Genomic DNA, 21,495 nt, shown 5'->3' with positions numbered 1-21,495 from the left:
AGGCTTAAGGGAGGGAAACGGTAGAATGCAGAGAGAGAATGGATTTATAAAATATTTGGAATAGAAAACTTAGCTTTAATACTGACAGACTGGTCACTTAAATACTGTTATAAATTTTCTTATAACAAATTTCAATGATCAAATCATTTTGGTACCAATTTTGCTAATATTGGATGTACTAATAACGGAAATTATACTTACTCATTGCAAAACCAAGAGCAGGGCAAAAGGTTCAGACTAATGAGTTAACAAGTGAAAAAACACTGATTTTGAGTATTTGATTTATCTGATCAAACTGAACATTTCCCTTAGAGCAGCTGCTATGAAACACCCCTTTCCTCAAAAAATTCCAAATAACATTTCTGCAAAAGAAACTTAAGGCAAACAACTTAGAACAAGGACAAAGTTTAAAAGTCAGTTGAAATTTTCTTTTAATTAAAGACCCAAGGGACAAGAAGCTCCTTTGTGTTACAGTACATAACATATGGCTCTTATACAGAGTAAAATAGACACCAGGGAGTCAAGTGTTTATACCAGCACTAAATTCTTACTGTAGCAGCCAAAAAGTGAAGCAGGATTTCCTTTACTGGCATTGAGACTGTAATACATTTTTACATGCAATAAATTCTTTGGTAGACTTAATCATTCAGTGGAATTACAGAATTTTCAGAGAAAAGTAAAAGTAAAATATTTCATATAAAATTTGAGCACAGTACTTCTCACCATATGCTATTTATACAGACTTCAGAAAAAAAGTGAATCCTACTAAACTTTTAAATACTGCCTCAAAATTTGCCAGTTAACTTCTCTGTGCTCAAAAAAAAAAATGTAACTAAAATAAAGTAGGGCAGATAATGAGTTTTTTAAGTATGTTTCATGATGTTTCTAGTAATTGTGCAAATGGAAACTAATCTGAAAGATGTGGAATTCTTTGAAATCCTGGACGGCTACCACTTTCTCCTCTCCATCCTCCTCCCAAGCACATCTGTAAGGCATCATTTTGGAACAGCTATCTAATACATCTTAAATTAAGTACATAAATAATGACAGCAATAATTTTCAACTATTACTACACCATAATATCCTCAAGACTTTGCCTTATTATATGAAGAACACGAGTTTCAAATGGTGAAAGTAAATCACTTACTACAAAAAGGAAAAACCCATGATGGGCAAAGGAGCATCAAATGGTATTATGACACTGAGGCCCAGTATGTATAATGCCATGAAATGTCAGTATTGGTTTGGTTTGAAAACTGATGCTCCTCCTTCTGTGCAATGAGTGCTCTTCCATCAAGAAGTATATTTCTGAAGTAGCTTGTGTTTTGATTTTACCACACACCAAAATTTCTGAGACAGCATTTTCCTTTTAAAATCAGAAACTTGTTCCCACTGTGGATCCAGGACTGAAGCATTTTAATATTCTTTGGGTGACTTATAAGATTAGTGTCATAATCATGTAATTACACGTGGGGTTATTTCACTTAAACCACCTGCACTGCTACAGTTCTAAACTCATCCTAGAGAGATTTAAAATAAATAAAGTGACTTAAGTTCTCTCACAGATGGGTTCTATATTCAGAAACTTTCTCCTCATGAAGCTGCCATTGTAATCAGAGTTCATGGCGATGACCGATGGCCCCATCCAGTAGTCCTCTCACACAACAGTCTGTACAGGAGTGACACACTGTGCAGGAGAACCGGCTCTCTCCGAGGATGAGGTTGATCGGTTGGAAATTTCTTTCTGTAGTTCCTCTACTTTCTTCTGAAGCTCTGCTCGTTTAGCAAGAAGTTCTTTATATCTGTTGTGAATGGGCTCCTACAAGAGCAGCACACCCTAAAATTATTTAACTAGGCAATCCTAAACAAACCCAAAGTCAAGTCATTCCAGTATAGAGCTCCTTCCCTAAATGCTGCAATGTGTGTGTTTTCAGCTATGGGGACCACACCCACCTTTCTAGAACATCAGTGAAAATTAACTTCAGGGACTCCTCTGACACCACTGCTCTTTTCACTGGCTTCCCTAGTGCCCCCAAGTGTTTCCACAGAATACCCTGAAACTGGTACTTAGCCAAATACAACAAATAATTAAGTAACAATGTAATCTAAAAGCCAATACTCAAAGATTTCCTGTCATTTAGTTGCAGACTTTTTAGTCTTTTAAACAGTTCTAAGCAGTAAATATTCCATAATATTTTTAAAAAATCAACCAGAATTTTGTTAGGCTTTTAACTTTCCTAAAGCTATTTTCTCCAGCCTATTAAAACAAGACCTCTAGTCCAGCGCCCTCATTTTATAGAAGAGGGGAAAAAAGACAAAACAGAAGTGACTTGTCCAAGGCCAAACAAGCGAGTCATGATAAGAACCAAGTGTACTGATTATCCCTATGTAGTGCTTTTTCTACTATGCAATTAAAACTGTTAACATGAAAAAGTGAAATATGCACAGATAATTTTTCTAGCTGCTTTAAAGGGGACGAATGTAATTCATACAACTGCATGGATAAAAACTCGCATTGTATATTGCAGGGCATATACCTGTGGCTTCATCCGCGGATTCCACCTTACGTAGTATCCCACCCAGAGCTCTAGGTGGCGCATGCTGGCTACTGGATAAAGGACATGATTGGAATAGCTCCCATAGAGAGGATTAGTGAAGTCCTCCAGCTGACTATTTATGTAAGACCACAATGACACAGTCCTTTTGGGAAGATTCTATAAGAAGGAAAAAGATTCTCCATTATATAAGCTAATTATACTTTAGATGGAATTTTTAAAGAGGTATATTGTGTTCATTTAAATTGTTTCAGAGGGAGAGAGAACTCAAGACACTGTGGTGACAGCCCCACTTAGATTAAAATTAGAGAGTATTGGAAAACTGTGCAGTTCTGCAAAAAGTTAAACAGAGTTACCATACCAGCAATTCCACTCTTAGGTATATACCCAAGAGAAGTGAAAACACATGCACACACAACCCAGTACACAAATGTTCAAAGTAGCATCAGTCATAGTAGCCAAAAAGTAGAAACTACCCAAAAGACCATCAACTGATAAATGGATAAAATGCAGTATATCAATACAATGGATTATCCAGTCATAAAAAGAAATGAAGTACTGATACACACTACAAATTGAACCTTGAAAACATTATGCTAAGTGAAAGAAGCCAAACACAAAGGCCACACCCTGACTGATTTCATTTATATGAAATGTCCAGAAGAGGCAAATCAAGAGACAGTTTAGTGTTTGCCAGGGTCTGAGAGGAGAGAAGAATGGGGAGCAACTACTAATAGGTATGGGTTTCTTTTCAGTGTTCTGAAATTAATGGTGGTGATGGCTATACAACTCTAGAGATGCTAAAACCCACTAAATTATACACTTTAAAAGAGTGAATTTTATGGAATGCAGATTATGGCTCAGTTTTAAAAACATTTCTTTTTTTAAAGATATAGTGAATCCTATTTGAGGCTTTCAAAAAATGAAAGTATCTTTGGAAGTTATCTATTAATTGCCTAACATGCAAGAAATTCTTTTTTTGTACCAATAATTGTTTCTTTTATTGCTGAGTAGTACTACATCATATAGAAATACCACAGGTGAAGGGCATTTAGGTTGCTTTCAGTTTTCAGCCACTGTAAATAAAGCTGGTATGAACATCTGTGGGAAGAAAATCAGAATTTTGTGGGAACAAAAGTTTCTATTTCTCTAGGATAAATACCCAGTAGTGTGATTACCAGGTCCTATGGTAAGTAAATGCATAGCTTTATATATAAATGTCAACTGTTTATGAGACATTCAATAAATTCTTGATTGCCTACTATGCACGGAAATATTTACTGCATGCTACATACTGAAGATGTAACGGTGAATTAAAAAATTTAATATCGGTTGACAAGGAATTTCTAGTCTAGGAAGCACTTACTACATGGCAGTTATTATAGTGTTTTGTATGGCTTATTTTATGTAATCCTTACAACAGTAAGCAGTATTAAGTACTTAAGTAAATAAGTACTATTATCCCTACTTTACAGAAGCCTAAATTAACTTGCCCAACTCCACACAGTAAGTCAAAGATCCAAGATTTGAACCCAGGCAGCCTGGCTCCAGAGCAAGCATTCTTTGCCACTAGGCTTTATAGAAAAGCATGAAGAAACTATTTTATAGCCACATTTTTTAGAATGAAAATTGAAGCAGAGGGAGACACTAATCAAGATAATTTAGAATTTCATACATAGGATAGATGTATTTTGAGGAAGACAACTTGAAATGTAATCCTTACAATGTTTCTTCTAAATAATATCAACACTTAAAAGTGGTAACTCTGGGCTAGTGGGGTAACAAACTTTAACTTTCTACTTAATATCGTTTCAGTGTTCGAATGTTTTATGGTATTATTTTACAATTTTAAAAAAACCTAAAATGGATCATACATATGCAGAATATATTTGGGGAAGTGAGCTGTCCATTCATTCAAATATTTTTTTTTGCTCATTATATTTTTCTGCACCTGTTTTGATGGATTTCCATCCTGCAGGGAGTAACAGGTACATGGGCACTCCTAAGACTCCACATACTTCAGTTCTCTTTAGGAGACACTGCTTCCTACCCATAAACTCAACTGACAGCTGGCTAGCATGTTCAACCTTGTGACAGAGGTGCTTTAAAATAGATCAGGTTCAGATGTATGGAAAGAAGCATATTACAGCATATAAAATAAAATATAGCTAAAGGAATCATCCAAAAGAACAACTGTTCAGCTGAAATCCATCAGAGGATGCACTCTAGTAGAGAAAGCACATATTAGGGATACAGGGGGGAGGGTCAGGGCTCATGTTTTACCTCTTTTCCTCTCTGCTGTTCACTGTTACAGAGGAATGTTCCAAACAAACAGCTATATAGGTGGTCCAAAATGGTAATGAGAAAGTATTCATTGAATTCAAATGCTGTAGGAAACTGCAAAATCAAACACCACAAACACACAAAATTATTAAGAAATCTTCTCAAGCATATTCATCCCTGTATACTAGCAGATACTTTGTAATACTTCTTAAAATTAGGCTAGACAATATTCAAGACTATATATTTCTAAGCCATTATGGTATTATCTGCTTGGTCTTCTGTTCAAAATTATTTTCTGAGATAATTTTTCCTAATATCTCCTTTTCTTGTACAGTAAGAGTCTGAATGGTCTGATCTTGGTGTTTCTGCATCCGTTTGTATCAGTTAACCCTCAACTTGAGCCTAATAAATTCTGACTTGTCTTTCTCTGCCAAAAATGACCATAAGCAACATAGGAAAATGTTTCTTTAAATTTTCAACAACATAGTTTTGTTTTTAGGAATTACACAAAAAAATATCAACGTCTCCAGAAAATGTCAGCAATGCACAAAAGTAAATTCCAAGGCAGACATGCAGATCATTTAAAAGCCAACCTACTTATCTTTTCAAGGAACATGCACTCAAACCAGGATATCTTGTAATCCAGTACTTTGGCAGCCTCTTTCTAAAAAAAGAAAATTCACTGTCTCTTTAACCTAGGACAAGTGCTTGACTGGATGTCTTGCTATTACACAAACAACACAATTTTGGGGGAATGTATCAAGGACCAATTACAGATCCCAGGAAGGAGGGTAAGGGATTTAGTATAATCCATCCTATCCATCTAATGTTTCAAGAATTATTTGAAAGCTTCTATGTAGGACTGTACCATTTATAGGACCGTGAAAAGGAATTCCATGAATATTTGGATCGTGGATTTGGGAAATAAATATTGGTGCCAAATTTTTCTTAGAATGATCCCTACCCCATAGTGGAGGAAAACAGTATGAACTGCATGCAAAAGGGACAGGGATGCAAACAACTTTGCCTTGAAGTTTCCTAATTTATAAGCACAGTAACATGGCAAATTTATCTTCTCCAACAATTTATCTTCTCGAACAATTCATTCTTGAATAATAATTTTTGTGGCTGTGAAGCAAATGAAGCAGGTAATAAAGCACATGCCAACATAAAGCCAATCAATTGTAAGAAACTTTGTCAAATCCCATTCATTCATTTACAGAACAAATCCCATCTCCTGTACTGTTTTTCTTTTTTTAATTTTTTACTTATTTATTTTTAGCTGCATTGGGTCTTCGTTGCTCCGTGCGGGCTTTCTCTAGTTGCAGCGAGCTGGGGCTACTCTTCATTGCAGTGCATGGGCTTCTCATTGCAGTGGCTTCTCTTATCGCGGAGCATGGGCTCTAGGCGCACAGGCTTCAGTAGTGGCACGTGGGCTCAGCAGTTGTAGCTCACAGGCTGTAGAGCACAGGCTCAGTAGTTGTGGCACACAGGCTTAGCCCACAGCATGTGGCATCTTCCCAGTCCAGGGATTGAACCCGTGTCCCCTGCACTGGCAGGTGGACTCAACCACTGTGCCACCAGGGAAGTTGCCCATCTCCTGTACTGTTACACACTCTTAACAGCCTTATTTATTAGCCAACCATGAATGCACCCTGACTCATTACATAGCAAGCCAAAGGAGCTAAGCCTATGATTAGTCTTTCATCTTTGTGGCAAAACTATTATCTCAGTTATGAGAAGATGGCTTAATCAGTGAGCATTTCCTCACAACAAAACTAAAATAGCATTATTTTAGAGCATTATTTAAATAGAGTACTAACTGCTGCTATTGTTTTTAAAATTCTGAGCAGAGGAGGAATATTTTGTCTCCTTACATGTTTAAAATCTAAAGGGCCCTTTACAACTGCTTCCTGATCCCAGGACTGAGGGGATGAGGATGAGGGCAGAAGGAGATATAGAATCTGGCTAATTACATTATTGGTCCCATTTTAACAAATTTGCTATTTAAATCTCTGCACATTCAATTATTCATAAAACTGATGATTGCCAATAAACATTATTACTATCTAACACATTCAATGCTCAGGAAGAAAATATCATGCAGAAAAATATAAGAAGACATTTACAATAAAGACTCACAACTATAGTGGTATTTTAAGTTCTATCAATGAAACAAGATTAAACTGGTATTTCATTATTTAACTTAAGCTCAAAATTAAGAGTTAAATTGCTTTTAGATATACAGCATATAAAAAGTTAACACAACTACTTAGAAAGAAATGCATTTGTCATGTACTCTTCTATGTGAACAATTGGTAAATGTGACTGATTTTGTTTTTCTAACAAATATACCAGAACTAATAGTTCACACACATTGCTCCTTTCAAGGTATGTTCCCCAGAAAGCAGTACACTTAACCATCAATGATGACTTCTGTAGTCCTTTGATATGGCATATTTGATTTTTACCAACATTGTCAAATATTACTTAAAGATTGATAATGGTCAAAAGTAGGTCCTATTGTTTTTGGTCAAACACCCCCCCCCAAAAAAAGGATTGATAAGCATTTGTAATAGCTAATATATCGAACACTATCTCAAAGGCAGTTCCAAAGGAAAAATTCAAACCTACTCCAAGAAGCAGTAAACATTATTAAACTAATAAGCATGTTGTACCTCCCTTCCCCCTTGTATGCCAAGGGCCTAATTTGTAGAACAAAACTGAATTGTATACACATTTGTATCACATGTGTTAAAATACCAGCCTTAACAAACAGTACTCATATCTATTACGACACTTCATTTAAGCCAGCAGGTTTCAAAACAATCCACCCAAATTGAAATGCTTATGGGAGAAAAATAAACTATTTGATATGTAGTTAATGTGTTTCACTTGAGGATCACCATTTTTCTCTTAATGAAATAAAGAGTATTTTATTGAAGCCAGAACACAATCCTAAAGCCAAGCAGAGCCAGCAACTGCCCTACTTTATATTCCTGTGGCAGTCTAATGAAAAACTAACCAGGCTCCCAGTTGTTTGAGGTCTCATAAAACTCTTGGATAAATAATTAACTGAAAAAAAAATTAACTAATACACCAATGAACTGTATCTAACTTTTGGCTTCTGAGATTGTTTTTCCTGAGTTAAACATTTTTAAGACACCAATTCCTTGCCTCATTAGTGAAGTGATCCCATAATAAATCAGGTGTTTTTCAATCTCCTCTGGTATCTTTCCAAAAGACTAAATCTATTTACAGTGATATTTCAAATCGTTTGCTAGAATGTTGATTAAGTCTAAAAAAACATAATCTTTCTCTCTCTCCATACCTAAAAACAAAAAGAACTGAATCTATTCCATATCTATGCCATAATTTCCATCTAAATACATTTTTCCATCAAAAGTGCTTAAAACAGGATTTCATTTCGCTTGAGTTACCTAGCCTATTTCATTTCTTCACCTCCTTTAGCAATGTACAGATGAGTTTCTGGGTGAATATAAAGCCATTATTTAACACTACTTGTCCAAAACAAAAGAGGAAACCTCTCAGGGGTTATTATCAATGCCATGCATTGAAATGCTAATGGAATCAAATTGTCAAGTGTTTAATACTATCTCCAAATAATATCCTTTAACTTAATTCATAATATAAAAATAGATAATAGTTCTAGTACCTAGAAAACTTACAAGAATTTCCATTTTACATGAAATGTAAGATAATCAGTGATCAAATCCAACTCTGACTGGATAGCTTAAAAGAGAGATGTAAGAATGGATATCCCAGATAAATTACCTGTCTTGTCATTTGCCAGACACAGTCAATAAACTGAAGAAAAACAGGTGATCTGTCTGCATCTGCATGGTTCTTATCTCCATGGCCAAGTCTCTGAAGCAAAGAATGAAATATTACATGAGCTTTGTGGGATTTTTCAGCTTTTAATGAAAGTAATTTTATTTTCCAAAAAAAGTAATATTTGCTCAATATTTTTAAAAATTCAGAATATCTTTTTAAAAGAGCACTGCAAGGAAAATAAGAAATCACCATAATCCCACCAAGCAGAAATCTCTATTAACATTTCAATGTGCAAACTGCCAGGTTATTTCCTAACATGAGACACTTGTAACAGGAATTACAATTCAGTTTAGTAAATAAAACTCAGATCCTAAAAGGCTGATAATGGGACACAGGAGCAGCCAGACCTCAGAGCCCAGATTTTTCTTCCGGAGATTTTGCTCTGAATATTAACAGTTCCTTGTACACTAGCTTCAGGAAGCACCCTTCTCCTTTAACACCTTGGCCAGTGCATGAAGGGGACCTGTTGCATCTGAGCTCCAGACTGTCTTTCAAAAAGAATCACAGCACAAATCTTTGAAAACTTTTTAAAAATGCTTGACATCTCCCCCTCAAGCATGCACTCACTTACTTTCTCAATTTTTTCTTCTCCTCTGAGGACTTCTGCCCCCAATGACTGAGATAAACCTCTACTCTGTACCCAAAAACAGTGATTCTAGAAGTATGATACACAGACTTCCGGCAGCAAGGCAGGTCTGTGAGTTCAAAACTATTTTTATAATATTACTAAGACACGTTTTGCCTTTTTCAATGTGCTGACATTTGCACTACTGGTGTAAAAGTGATGAAGGATGAAAACTTTTGGTACCTTAGGAGGAATCAAGAAGCAAGGCATTGAAATCAATCTATACTAGCAGTTATTATATTCTTCCCTGCCATTCCCTGCCAAACACGTGCAGTTAAAGAAGAAAAAAAAAAAAAGCCAATCTTTCTTAAGCCAGTTTCCTTGATGAAGCAGTAAAAATTACTAACTTTATTAAATCTCCCCATTTGAGTACAAATTTTTTAAGTATCCTATTAACAAAATGGGAAATACACATAATAAGCTTCTGCTGCAGACTTAAGTAGGATGGTAGGAAACATGGCTTTTTCATGGAACATCATTTTGACTTGAAAGAACAATATATGAACTATGATTATTAAGACTTGAATATCTTGCAGACATTTTTTTGAAAATGTACAAAAGTGAATGCGTCACTTCAAGGAAAACAATGGACAGTATTTGTTACCAATGATACAATTCAAGCTTTTGAGTGAAAATTAGATTTGGAGGAAATTTTTATCTGCTACAATGAGTTTGATAATACTTTTCTGATAAAATCAGTAGTGGTATTAACAAATGTGACTATATTATATAATGAAATGCATTAATATTGGAAGGGCTGTGTATTTTCCAAATTACCAACACTTGATGTTACAAAATCATGCATGGGTAAGAGATCTATTTATTCTAAGTGCAAGACAGACCAAAGGAATTTAATAGAACGAACAACGAAAAATTCATTGAGTTAGTTTTGGATTCCACATTACAATTAACTGCTAAGAAACTACCATTTGTCGAGTTTTGGCACAGTATCAAAGAAAAATATCCACAATTCCCTGAAAAAAATTAAAATACTCTCTATGTTTCAACCTACGTATCTGTGTGTGGTCAGATTTTCCTCATTTCTTCAACCAACAGAACATATTGCAACAGATTGAATGCAGAAGGAGACATGAAATTCAGCTATCTTCTATTAAGCCAGACATTAGAGAAATTTGCAAAAAATGTAGAATAATGCCACTCTTCTCATTAAACTTCTTTATTTGTTTTGGAAAATATAGTTATTTTTCTTTAAAATGTTATTTATGTTAATATATAATAGTACTATGGTTTGAATGTTTGTGTTCCCCCAAAATTCACATGTTGAAATCCTAATGCCCAGTGTGATGGTATTAGGAGCTAACTAGGTCATGAGGGTGGACTCCTCATGAATAGGATTAATGCTCTTATCAAAAGAGACCCCACAAAAAAAAAAAAAAAAAGAGAGACCCCACAGAGGCCCCAGCCCTCTTCCACCATTCAAGAACACAGCAAAATGTTGGCAGTCTGCAACCCGGAAAAGGACCTTTACCAGAAGGCCATGCTGGCACTCTGAACTTGGACTTCCAGCCGTCAAAACTGTGAGAAATATAGCCATCCAAATGGACTAAGAAAACAGATTTATTTCTTTAAATGATATTTAAATTTTTAAAATTTAATTTCTAATATGGTAAATACTGATAGATATAAACAAAGTTCCTTCGGGTCATCAATAATTGTTAAAAAAGGAAAGAGGTCCAGAAATCAAAAAGTTTGAGAATCATTACCCTGTATTAACCATGTGAGCATACCCTCTTGATGAGATGTCCTTTAACTGTCAAATTCTGCTTTCAGATAACAACTAAGGGGGAAAAAATGGAGTAGGTAACCAGAGTCAACAATTTAGGAATCCACTGCAACTTCAAGCGGTCTGAAATATTTATGATTTTGGCTACATTTATATGAACATGTACAGCTTTGGCTGACTAACACTTCATTCTTTTTTTTTTAATGGTCTTTTCATGGTAAGTACATTTTATAGAGAATTGAAAAACATGAGCTATTTGAATAGATACTCCAGATGACCAATGTTATTTAACAGTTCAAGTTCAAAAGAGCAGACTACCTTTAAATGTCTGTTTCTTGCAAGTTTTTTTTATAAACACTGCTGGTAGCTACTGGATACTAACGGTTAACATTAGAGACAGCATCTGAGCAAACATATTTCAGAAAGTCTTTCAGCTAATCTAGGAAAATGCTGCCAAAAATCACACTCTCAGGGGCTTCAAGGCCTCTGAACAATCTTAACTCTCATCTCCAGATTTTCTAAACCTGCCCCTCCCTCGACTCTACTCCAGCCACACTCAGTCCCACCCAGTGTGAGACATTTGCTCACACTGCTCCTCTTTCCTGGGAAAATATTCCTGCTCCGCACTCTCTAAATTCTATGATTACAGCTAACATATACCACGGATGGGCATACATGGGAACCAAGGCCTACAAGGTAACTGTTCCCAAGTTTGCTGATTCCAAATTTAGTGTTTAGCAGAAACACAGCTAAAAACCACTTGAATGTTTATTTAATTAAAAGCTACATGAATCTAAAGTATGTTGTAACAAAAAGCAAATACAAAAGCATAGTATCCTTTAAAAGGGACATAATAACCCCATTCCTCTATTTTAGAGACTACTACACTTTTGGGTACCACACTTGTAGAAAGCCATGAGCAAAGTCCAGAGGACAAAGGGGAGGGTGAGGGGATTAGGATGAGGAAAGACTGAAGAAAATGGACATTTTGCCAGAACTGAAGATCATGACTGACCCAGGAAGACAGCTACTTTCAAATATTTGCAGGGCTATCTTATTTGGATTAGTAGTCATATTTGTTCTTCTTATGTCCAAAGGGGAATGTAAGAAAATGAGAAGTAAATTTTAATTCACTATGAAGAAGAAGTCTGTAGTAGGTAGACTTTCTTCAGTGAGACTGGACAGCCTCAGGAAGGGACTTGCTGCTTATTTCTGAAGGTGTTAATGAAGAAACCAAACAACCATTTCACGGGGACACCAGAGAAGACATTCAACAGTTAATGCCTGGACTCTGAGCCCTTCCAACTTTTAGATTTGATACGAACGACAACATCAAAATAAATTTTAAGTCATATAGAGGGCACAAAAATTTGTCATTTCCATAAAACTAACTGCAGCACTTTCCATACATATGGTCATTAAGAAGGGTAATAGAAAAGCTATTTTATTCCCAACTCTAAATTAAATTATTTTTTCTGTTATTTCTTTTAGTCCCAGTCTAAATTGTTTTAGACCCTGATCCTCTGTGTGAGTAGTGCTACTTTGTAGGGCTACTTTAAATTAAGAATAATAGGCCAGTCTCACGTTTTTTTAAGTCTACAGGTAAAGCTAGAAGCGCCCTGTAGCTCCGTAACAGTCCATGCTGCTCTGAACTATCATTTGAAGGTGCAAGTCACAGAAGGGTATCTCCTATTCCCGATAGAGAGTATGGAAGAGATTGGGCCAGACGCCTGACAAACAGCTAACGCTGGCTCCAGACTGCAGAGCCACAGCAGGATAACCTAGTGCTTCCAAAACAAGCCCAAAGTTCTCTTGGGAAGTTTACCCATTCAAACAAAGGATCAGATTTAGACAAATATCTAGTGAGTAAAGGCATGATTTTCACATGCCTTACATGACATGCATACGTGATACACTGAGTCACGGTTCTTTACTCACAAGCTGAAATCGATGTCCAAAGCTTAGCCACTCTTTTTCCACAAGGACTTCAAATCCTCGGATGGTTCGGTAGTATCCATCCAACATGAGCATGGCCAGGGAGGTCAGCTGAGCTGTGCGATCCCAGCCATCACTGCAGTGGACTACCACAGACGTCTTTCCTGACTCTACTTTGTCAGCAATCCTAAGAGCCCCTGCGAGAATAAGCTGCAGACAGATTTTTTAAATTAATTTTTTAAAAAATTAAATGCTTCCTTCTTCAAAATTTACTAATAGAGTTTTGTTTAGAGATGACTGTCTCAATACCATGTGGAGAAAAAAACATCAGTCCCTTCCTAAAAAGAATTTTTGTGAATGGTAGAAGATACATAAATTTTGCTTTTAAAACAAAAAAATCTCATAAATGCAGACTCCTATTAATCCGCACAATGAAATATCCAAACAAAAGGTGCCTTTGAGTTCTAAACAAATCAAAAATATGAGTAAGAGGAAAGAAGGATTAAGTTCTAAAGAGATCTATTTCTGAGAATCTTCAAATATTCCAACATCATCCATTTAAATAAAAATAATACACCAACTTTAGTCTTACCTGTTATTTAAAACAATGATACTTAACCAAATTAGAATATGAAAGCAATAAAGTTGGGTATTTTAAAATATTCTACAGCTTCTATAGCATTTATTCTACTGTTTTTATATACATCATATAGTATACAGCAAGCACAGTATAAAACTTCAGAGTAAGCTGCTTTTTTTGTATCAGTATGAATGGAAAATTCTGATCGGACCAATATATTACCATGTCAATTTAACTGGTATCTAAAATAATTTCAGGGGTTTTTTTTAAATATGCAGAGACTCTGTAAAATAATTTACCTTTTCTGAAGCTGATCTTGAGTTAAAACTAGACAGAATTAGATGTAACCAAAAAAGAAACACAAAGTATGATATCCTTTAAAATGAACAATATAGCCATATTTTTCTCTGCAATGGCCAAATCATACTTAAAGAACAGCATGATTACACAAACATAGATAAGAATGAAAGAAAAGATATACTAGGCTTAGAGAATCTCATGATGACCTCCTTTTGATTATAACTGTAGGCATATTCTGGAAGTGAGGTACTCTGAGGCAATCTCAATCTTGACTATGCATCAGAGTCATTTGTGAGCATTAAAAAAAACAAAAACAAACACCTGGTCCCCATTCTCCACTAATCCTAATTCACTATTTTAAATAACTTCTACCTAAAATTCAAATGTATATCCAAACTTACACATCACTGACCCAAAGGATTAAAACAGCTGGGAAGTTACGACTGACAAGAAAGAGTTATCCAAAGTGGTCATTTTCATTGATTGATTGATTCATTCATTCATTCAAAAGATAAACATTTACAGAGTCCCCTACCATGTGGCAGGCACAGCTCGAGGTGTTGGAAATAGAGCAGCAAACAGAACAAAGTGCTGGTTTAACGAAGTTTACATTCTACTTAGGTGAGGCCAGCCAGGTGCAAATAAAGAAAGAAATACACAGTGTGTCAGAGGGCAGTAAGTGAAAAAGCACCATCTAGGTCTAGGGAGTGCTAGCAGAACTGCTATTTTATATGGAGTGGTTGGGAAAGGCATCTTTGAGAAAGTGATATTTGAGCAGAGATTTAAAGAAAGTAAGTGGGTAAGCCTTGCAGGTGTGAGGACTGGGGGAGGAGAAAGTGGTCCAGACACAACTGTACCTCTTAAACTTCTAAGGAAACGTATTTCGGTTACAGCCAGATTTTTGGAGAGAATGTTGTACCTGCTAAAAATTGACCTGGAACTTACAGAATGCTGCAATTTATGTTAGTTCTGAATCAAGTCTTATGGTTTTCTACTTATACATCATACAATGCAACAGATGGTCCCATGACCATTATCTTTAACAGAAGAGTGTGTATACACTTTGCTACATTCAAGCTTCTATGTTTCTAGAAGAGAAACAGTAATCAAAATAGTCTATAATTGTCATTAGGTCAATTTAGCTTTCAATTCTGCCTTAGTTTTAGAGGTTTTAATGTGAGTACAATCTACTCCTTCTTAACATGAAAAATCTCATTTCCATTTATTTCATAATATGAATATATGTGGTCATATATATTATAGAAATCTATATTTTGGTAAGGTCTCTTACTGAAATTCAGATACTATCTGAAAATATTTGTAACTATATTAACTGAAATAACATTTGGTGCTTCAAACATTATATATATTAACATATTGGGCAAGCTAGGGTTCACATGGTAGTCTCCAAATCATTTAGCATTCAAATAGTATCCTTCATTTAACTACTTCACCTCATGTGACTGACCAGAATGGTTTTCACAAGCCATGCAACAATTATTTATTGAGTGCTTTATTCATATCATATAGTGCTGCCCTGGCTCCTGAGGGGACAAAGAAGAAATATGATTTAGCCTGTCCTACTCTCCATGAATTAGCAATATATGTTGGGTGACACATACAAGTAATTAAATCAAGTGCATGGTAACACCTGATTAGCTGGAAAGCAAAAGTAAAGTGAAAAGTTCAGAGAAAATGAAAACGAATGCAATCTGGGAAGACTTCATGGAAGAAATGAAATATGAGCTGGGATCTGAAGGATGGGCAGAATTCAGATAGGATGGGAAAGAGAGGGAAAAAAAGAAGTACAACTGAACCAAATGCATAACATAGAAAACTAATTCATTCAGGCACCAAAACTTAAAAGTAGTTCTAATTATCAAAGCAGTTATCAATTTTTCGCTGTTTAAGAAGGTACTTTCATCTTGACTTCAATTGTAAGAAAAGAGCCGATACAGACAAAAGGGCAGAGAAAGTCCTTGTTTGATATTTTATGATAGTTTAAAGAAATAATAACATACCCACCTTAATATGCTCTAGCCAGTGAGTAGATTCCAAGTTAGACAACCAGTGGGTCTCCTCAATGTTGGGGTACACAATCTCCTTAAGTTTTCGTAAAGATTCTCTCATAACATGGATATTGTGGATATCTAGAAAAACTAGCTCTGCATTTTGATAGGCATCTTCACTTTCATAACCTCCACCTTTTGCCTGGAAAAAAAAAAGCAAACATCACAGGAAATCATAAATGAATGCACATTCATTGTATGTTGACATCCCCAAGAATGCCATAAAATATCCAATAGAATCAAAGATGATACACATTACTGATGGATAGGAAAACTCCACGGGAAAATGTGGCTGGCTCAAGGCAACTTAACACAACCATGCTCTATCACATGTTCTTCATAAAACAAGAATATACTCTCACCCTGACTTCCTTTTGTTGCTGTTATTAAAATATATGTGATAACATAAATGAAGGTAAAATTTCCCTATCCATATTTCAAGTCCTACTCAAACATAATTTCACAGAGAAGACTGAAGTCACCAGACTAGCAAGCTCCATGTGCAGGGACATCTGTCTAGTTTACCCCTGGCCCATGTTTCTTCACCTTCCTTCCTCTTCACCTCATTTTAATCTTAATATTTGCAAAGTGCTTTGCAATCATAGTGACTGGCTTCTATTATAACCACACAACTACTATTAAACAAAAAGACCAAACAAGTATAAAAGCACAGAGTACTATAGTATAATACTATCACTATTTTCAAAGATGTAAATCTACTAGTACAGAACAGAATGAGAAATATTTGGTGTTCACAATAAGCTATGGCTGGAGAACTAAATTTTTCTGGATTGAATCTTTCTCTATTTTAAGAATAAAATATTCTCCTACCTTATGTATAAAATATGCATCCTGTCTTATGTATAAAATCATGCTTCTTAGAGCACTAATGGAAAAAAAAATTAGGAAGATACAGGAACAGCCACTGTAGTTATACAAAATTAAGAGATTACACCTTTGAAAACAACAAAACTCACCTCTTAACCAACAACAAATTACCAAAGGAAGTTCAAGTTTCCTTTCTGACACTGATAGTCTGGGAAATAGTTTGGAGTTAAGAATGGTACAGGTACAAAATTAACGGTGTTTCATTAGGTACCTGTTAACATGGATTACTTCTGGAGAGTGGGATAGGACAGGCAAGGGGTAAAGGGACGTTCAAATTTGTTGCAACAAATCCTAGAAACATGGCAGTAGTAGCAACTACACAGAACCTGTCACAAAAACACACAGAATGAAAATGCTCTGGAATCAGATAGTTATACAACTTTATGAACATAATAAAAACACTGAAATACATACTTTAAAAGAGTGCATTTTATGGCATGTGAATTATATTTCAATATAACTGATATTTTTAAAAATAGAGCAACTAGATAGTAAAACCAAAAACACAAAAACATCATTCAAGACAGAACTGGAGGACAAAGCCTTCCATCAAACCCCCAAACCACCAACAATCACAAGATCTAGATGCTATCAGCGAATGTGTGAAGGAACAAATGGATATAAGATGGACTGGAGAACAAGAGATTCACAAGAGAGTCTTATAATGTATAGTGTTTGTTCTGCTTCCTTGTCTTAGCTTTCTTCCTCCAAAACTACAGGAAAGAACAACAGATCAATCTAAGAAGTACCACTGAAACCAGGAAGGGTTCTGTCCAGTCTAACAGCCGAGTTATTAGAGAAACTCAGAAATGAAATGAGACTTGGGAACAAATTAGAAATAAAAGAAAAAAAATCAGAAATAAAGACTAAATTAGAAGAAACTCTAGAGCAACTAAATACAATGGATACTAAATTAAAAGAAACAGACAGTGAAAAGCAAAATATAAAACCAAAACAGAAATAGAAAGCATAAAAAGGATTCAAGAGAAAGTGGCAAATGATGAAGACAGGCAAAGAAGAGCCAGCGCAGGAATAACAGGAGTCCAGAAGAAGCAAGCCATACATGGAAACGAAACAAATACTAAGAACTATGATTAAAGAAAAAATTCATGAAATTTTTAAATTGGAAATTACCAATTAAAATAGAATACATGCACACTTGATAATATAGACCCAGAACACGAAACATGAAGACATATTCTGGCAAAATAACTGGACTTCAAAGAAAAAGAAAAAACAAAATCTTTCACAAATCCAAGTAAAAAGAGTGACTTAGAAGGAAAGGAAATTTAGTTTATCATCAGACTTTGAAACTTTATGCCAAAAAAAAGCAACATATTTAAGACATTCAATAAAATCAAATGTAAGCCAAGAATTTTATGCCCAGCAAAACTAACTCGAATATAAAGGACATAAAGCTGCTATCAGCATACAAATACTCAGAATATAGTTCTTATGAGCGTTGCTGAAATATTTACAAGAGAACAACTCCAGACAAAAGAAAAAGACCAGAAAGACATCCATATAAGAATTGGTTATCAGCACAAAATATTTAGCTACTTGTAGAAGTCAGAGGTAAAAGGCAAAAAGTGTACAAAAGGGACTATGTAAAGACTACACATGCTCTGATGATGTAAATATAATACAATTCATTTTAAAATGGGAGCAAATGGAAAAAAATTTAACTTTTCAGTAAATGTACTGGTGATGATACTATTAATACTGTTATTCTCAGACCATGGTAGGATAAAGCAAATGAGTAATTATGTAGCATACTAATGTTATTATCCCCTCTGTCTCTGAGAATCGGGATTTCTGGTGTGGAAGGAAGGAGATACACATGTAATTTAGAAGAAGTTATGCAAAAACTCTAGCACTGAATTTAAATTGAAAGCACCAGTATGAACTCATGAGGTATAATACTTTATCTTTAAAAACATATAAATGTTTCCTAGCTCTATCCCCTGAAAAGACTTAGAAATTAGACCAACCCAGTAGCAAATAATTATCCTTAGCACCCAGATTATGGTTTGAAATACCATTTCCTACTAACAGAAACCAGAACATCTTAGAGAAATGGCTATTGTAAGCCTGCGGCAGGAAACATACAAGATTTCCTGGTGAGTCTGGTATACCTTGTCATACCAGATAGCAAAGAATACTATGGTTATGTCAAAAGAACTCAGGAGATAACTTGAAAAGTGTCCCTCAGACCAAAGGTGGGAATTTTTTTTTTCAAAAATACCATCTGCAATGAATTAGAAATTGTTGACTACATATAAATACATACATTCGTAATGACACTTAAAAAAATCAGTCACCCTCATGGGATGGTAGGGAGTAAATTCATTATTGGGAAAACTGATAAATAAGGAAAAAGAATCAAGCATTTATCCTGGCTTTCTTATATGAACTGAACTGCTGGTTAACCAAAATTTAGATAAGAGAAAGTGTTTCTTTACAGAAAGAGTTCAACTAAGCTGAAAAGGAAATCATGAAATTAGAATATCACCATTTTGCAACCCCAGTGAATTAACACATCTTGGTACTGAGTATGAACAGCTGCTGATATCCCACAAAGAAGAATCAGCCACAAATTATATGCCTCCTGATATATCCCCTATAGCCTTGCCAAAGGAGTTGAACCTGAATCTGAATAAAGCTCTGAATTCATGTGAAGGAAATTCAGAGAACAGAAGAAAGTTGAACCATACCATAATATAATCGGCAAAATCTGGACTGTGGAAAACCCTACAATAAAATATATTGGAGTGAAGGAGGGAGGGAAGGAGAAAGGAAGGGCAAGGGGAAGACTATAGATGAAGAGACTTAAAAGACATATCAAATACAATACTTGAAAAGGCAAGGCTAAGAGTCTAGAGATGTATACACTTCAGTAATAAAAGTATAAGGTAATGTAAGAAGACTACTATAAAAGTTAGGATAGTGGTTACTTTAAGCAGGGGTAGAAGGTAAATTTAATTGCGGTAGGGCACACATGGAAGACTCAGTGGCTAGTACAGTTTTAATTCTTGATACGGCTCATGGTGCAAAAGCAGCTGTCATATTCACACTGACAAAGCTATAAAAAATGTTCTTACTACGAAGGTAAAAAAATACTTGTTGCAACAAGGATGTATACTTTTGCAAATTTTAAAAGGGAGATGGTGGGGAGATTGGGTGAAGGTAGTAAAAAAGGGCAACCTTCTAGTTAAAAAGTAAGTAGTGGTGATGTAATGCACAACATGATAACTACAGTCAACAATACTATATTGCATATTTGAAAGTTGCTAAGAGAGTAGACTTTGAAAATTCACAACGAAAAAAATGTAACTGCGTGAGGTGATGGATGTTAACTAAACTTAGGGGGGTGATCGTTTCACAAAATATGCATATATCAAATCATTATGTTGTACACCTTAAACTTACACACTTTTCTATGTCAATTATATCTCAATAAAACGGCAGGAAAAAATATATCAAACTGGTAAACTAACCTTCCCGAAGAATGCTGGCAATATGTAACAAAACTTTTTAAAATATACATACTTTCAACTACCATATAGTAGTGGTATATCTACAAAACTATTTTATGGAAATAAAGATGCCAACAAAAGATACTTATTTTAGCTATATTTTAAATACTAAATACTTAAACACCCAATATTAGAAGAATGATTAAGTGCACGATGATATAGCTGTATGATGAGTACTATTAAAGTTATTTCAGGAATATTTCATGAAAAGAAATAATTCATATAGAGAGGAAAAACAATGAAAAATAACAATACATAAATGCACAGAACAGTGGGAGAAAATATATCAAAGATTAGTGATTATAAGTGATTTTTATTTCTTTACTTTCTCTATGCCTTCCTAGATTTTTGTTGTCTATTACATATGAGAAAAATGTCCCAACAGATAAAATATATCAGAGTCTTTTTAAAAAAGAGAGATTTCTGTAGTGAAATACGCATGGGAATGACTTAAAAAATAAGACGACACCAAGACACATATTAATCAAACAATCAAAAACTACAGACAAAGAAAAAATATTAAAAGCAGCAAGGGAAAAACAACAAATAACATGCAAGGGAATCCCCATAAGGTTAACGGCTGATCTTTTGCAGAAACTCTGCAAGCCAAAAGGAAGTGGCAGGACATATTTAAAGTGATGAAAGGGAAAAACCTACAACCAAGATTCTCTAACCAGCAAGAATCTCATTCAGATTCGATGGAGAAATTAAAACCTTTACAGACAAGCAAAACCTAACAGAATTGAGCACCACCAAACCAGCTTTACAACAAATGCTAAAGGAACTTCTCTATGCAGGAAACACAAGAGAAGGAAAAGACCTACAATAACAAACCCAAAACAATTAAGAAAATGGTAATTGGAATATACATATCGATAATTACCTTAAAAGTAAATGGATTAAATACAGACTGAAAGTGAGGGGATGGAAAAAGATATTCCATGCAAATGGAAATCAAAAGAAAGCTGGAGTAGAAATTCTCATACCAGAAAAAATAGACTTTAAAATAAAGACTATTACAAGAGACAAAGAAGGACACTCCATAATGATCAAGGGATCAGACCAAGAAGAAGATATAACAATTGTAAATATTTATGCATCCAACACAGGAGCACCTCAATATGT

At 35.0% G+C, this 21,495-nt stretch overlaps 1 protein-coding gene across 3 annotated transcripts in view; it reads right to left on the bottom strand.

Annotated features, from left to right (window-relative positions):
- Positions 1-1,657: 1,657 nt before the first annotated feature.
- The window catches only part of MTMR2 (myotubularin related protein 2), a gene marked incomplete at both ends in the record, with an annotated part of 106,706 nt that continues 86,868 nt past the window's right edge, over positions 1,658-21,495 (bottom strand). For 2 of the 3 annotated variants that reach the window (XM_079709009.1, XM_079709010.1), the window contains 6 exons: positions 1,658-1,819; positions 2,538-2,714; positions 4,839-4,952; positions 8,634-8,726; positions 13,001-13,207; positions 15,903-16,088. In XM_079709009.1, coding sequence (XP_079565135.1) covers positions 1,658-1,819; positions 2,538-2,714; positions 4,839-4,952; positions 8,634-8,726; positions 13,001-13,207; positions 15,903-16,088 — 939 coding nt within the window. The remainder of the gene's footprint in view (positions 1,820-2,537; positions 2,715-4,838; positions 4,953-8,633; positions 8,727-13,000; positions 13,208-15,902; positions 16,089-21,495) is intronic. The other variant, XM_079709011.1, reaches the window with a different exon arrangement.

Source organism: Hyperoodon ampullatus (assembly GCF_949752795.1).
Source record: "Hyperoodon ampullatus genome assembly, chromosome: 7".
Classification (NCBI taxonomy): Eukaryota; Metazoa; Chordata; class Mammalia; order Artiodactyla; family Ziphiidae; genus Hyperoodon; species Hyperoodon ampullatus.
The sequence above is the reverse complement of the archived record's forward strand: the minus strand, read 5'-3'. Positions and strand labels throughout refer to the sequence as shown.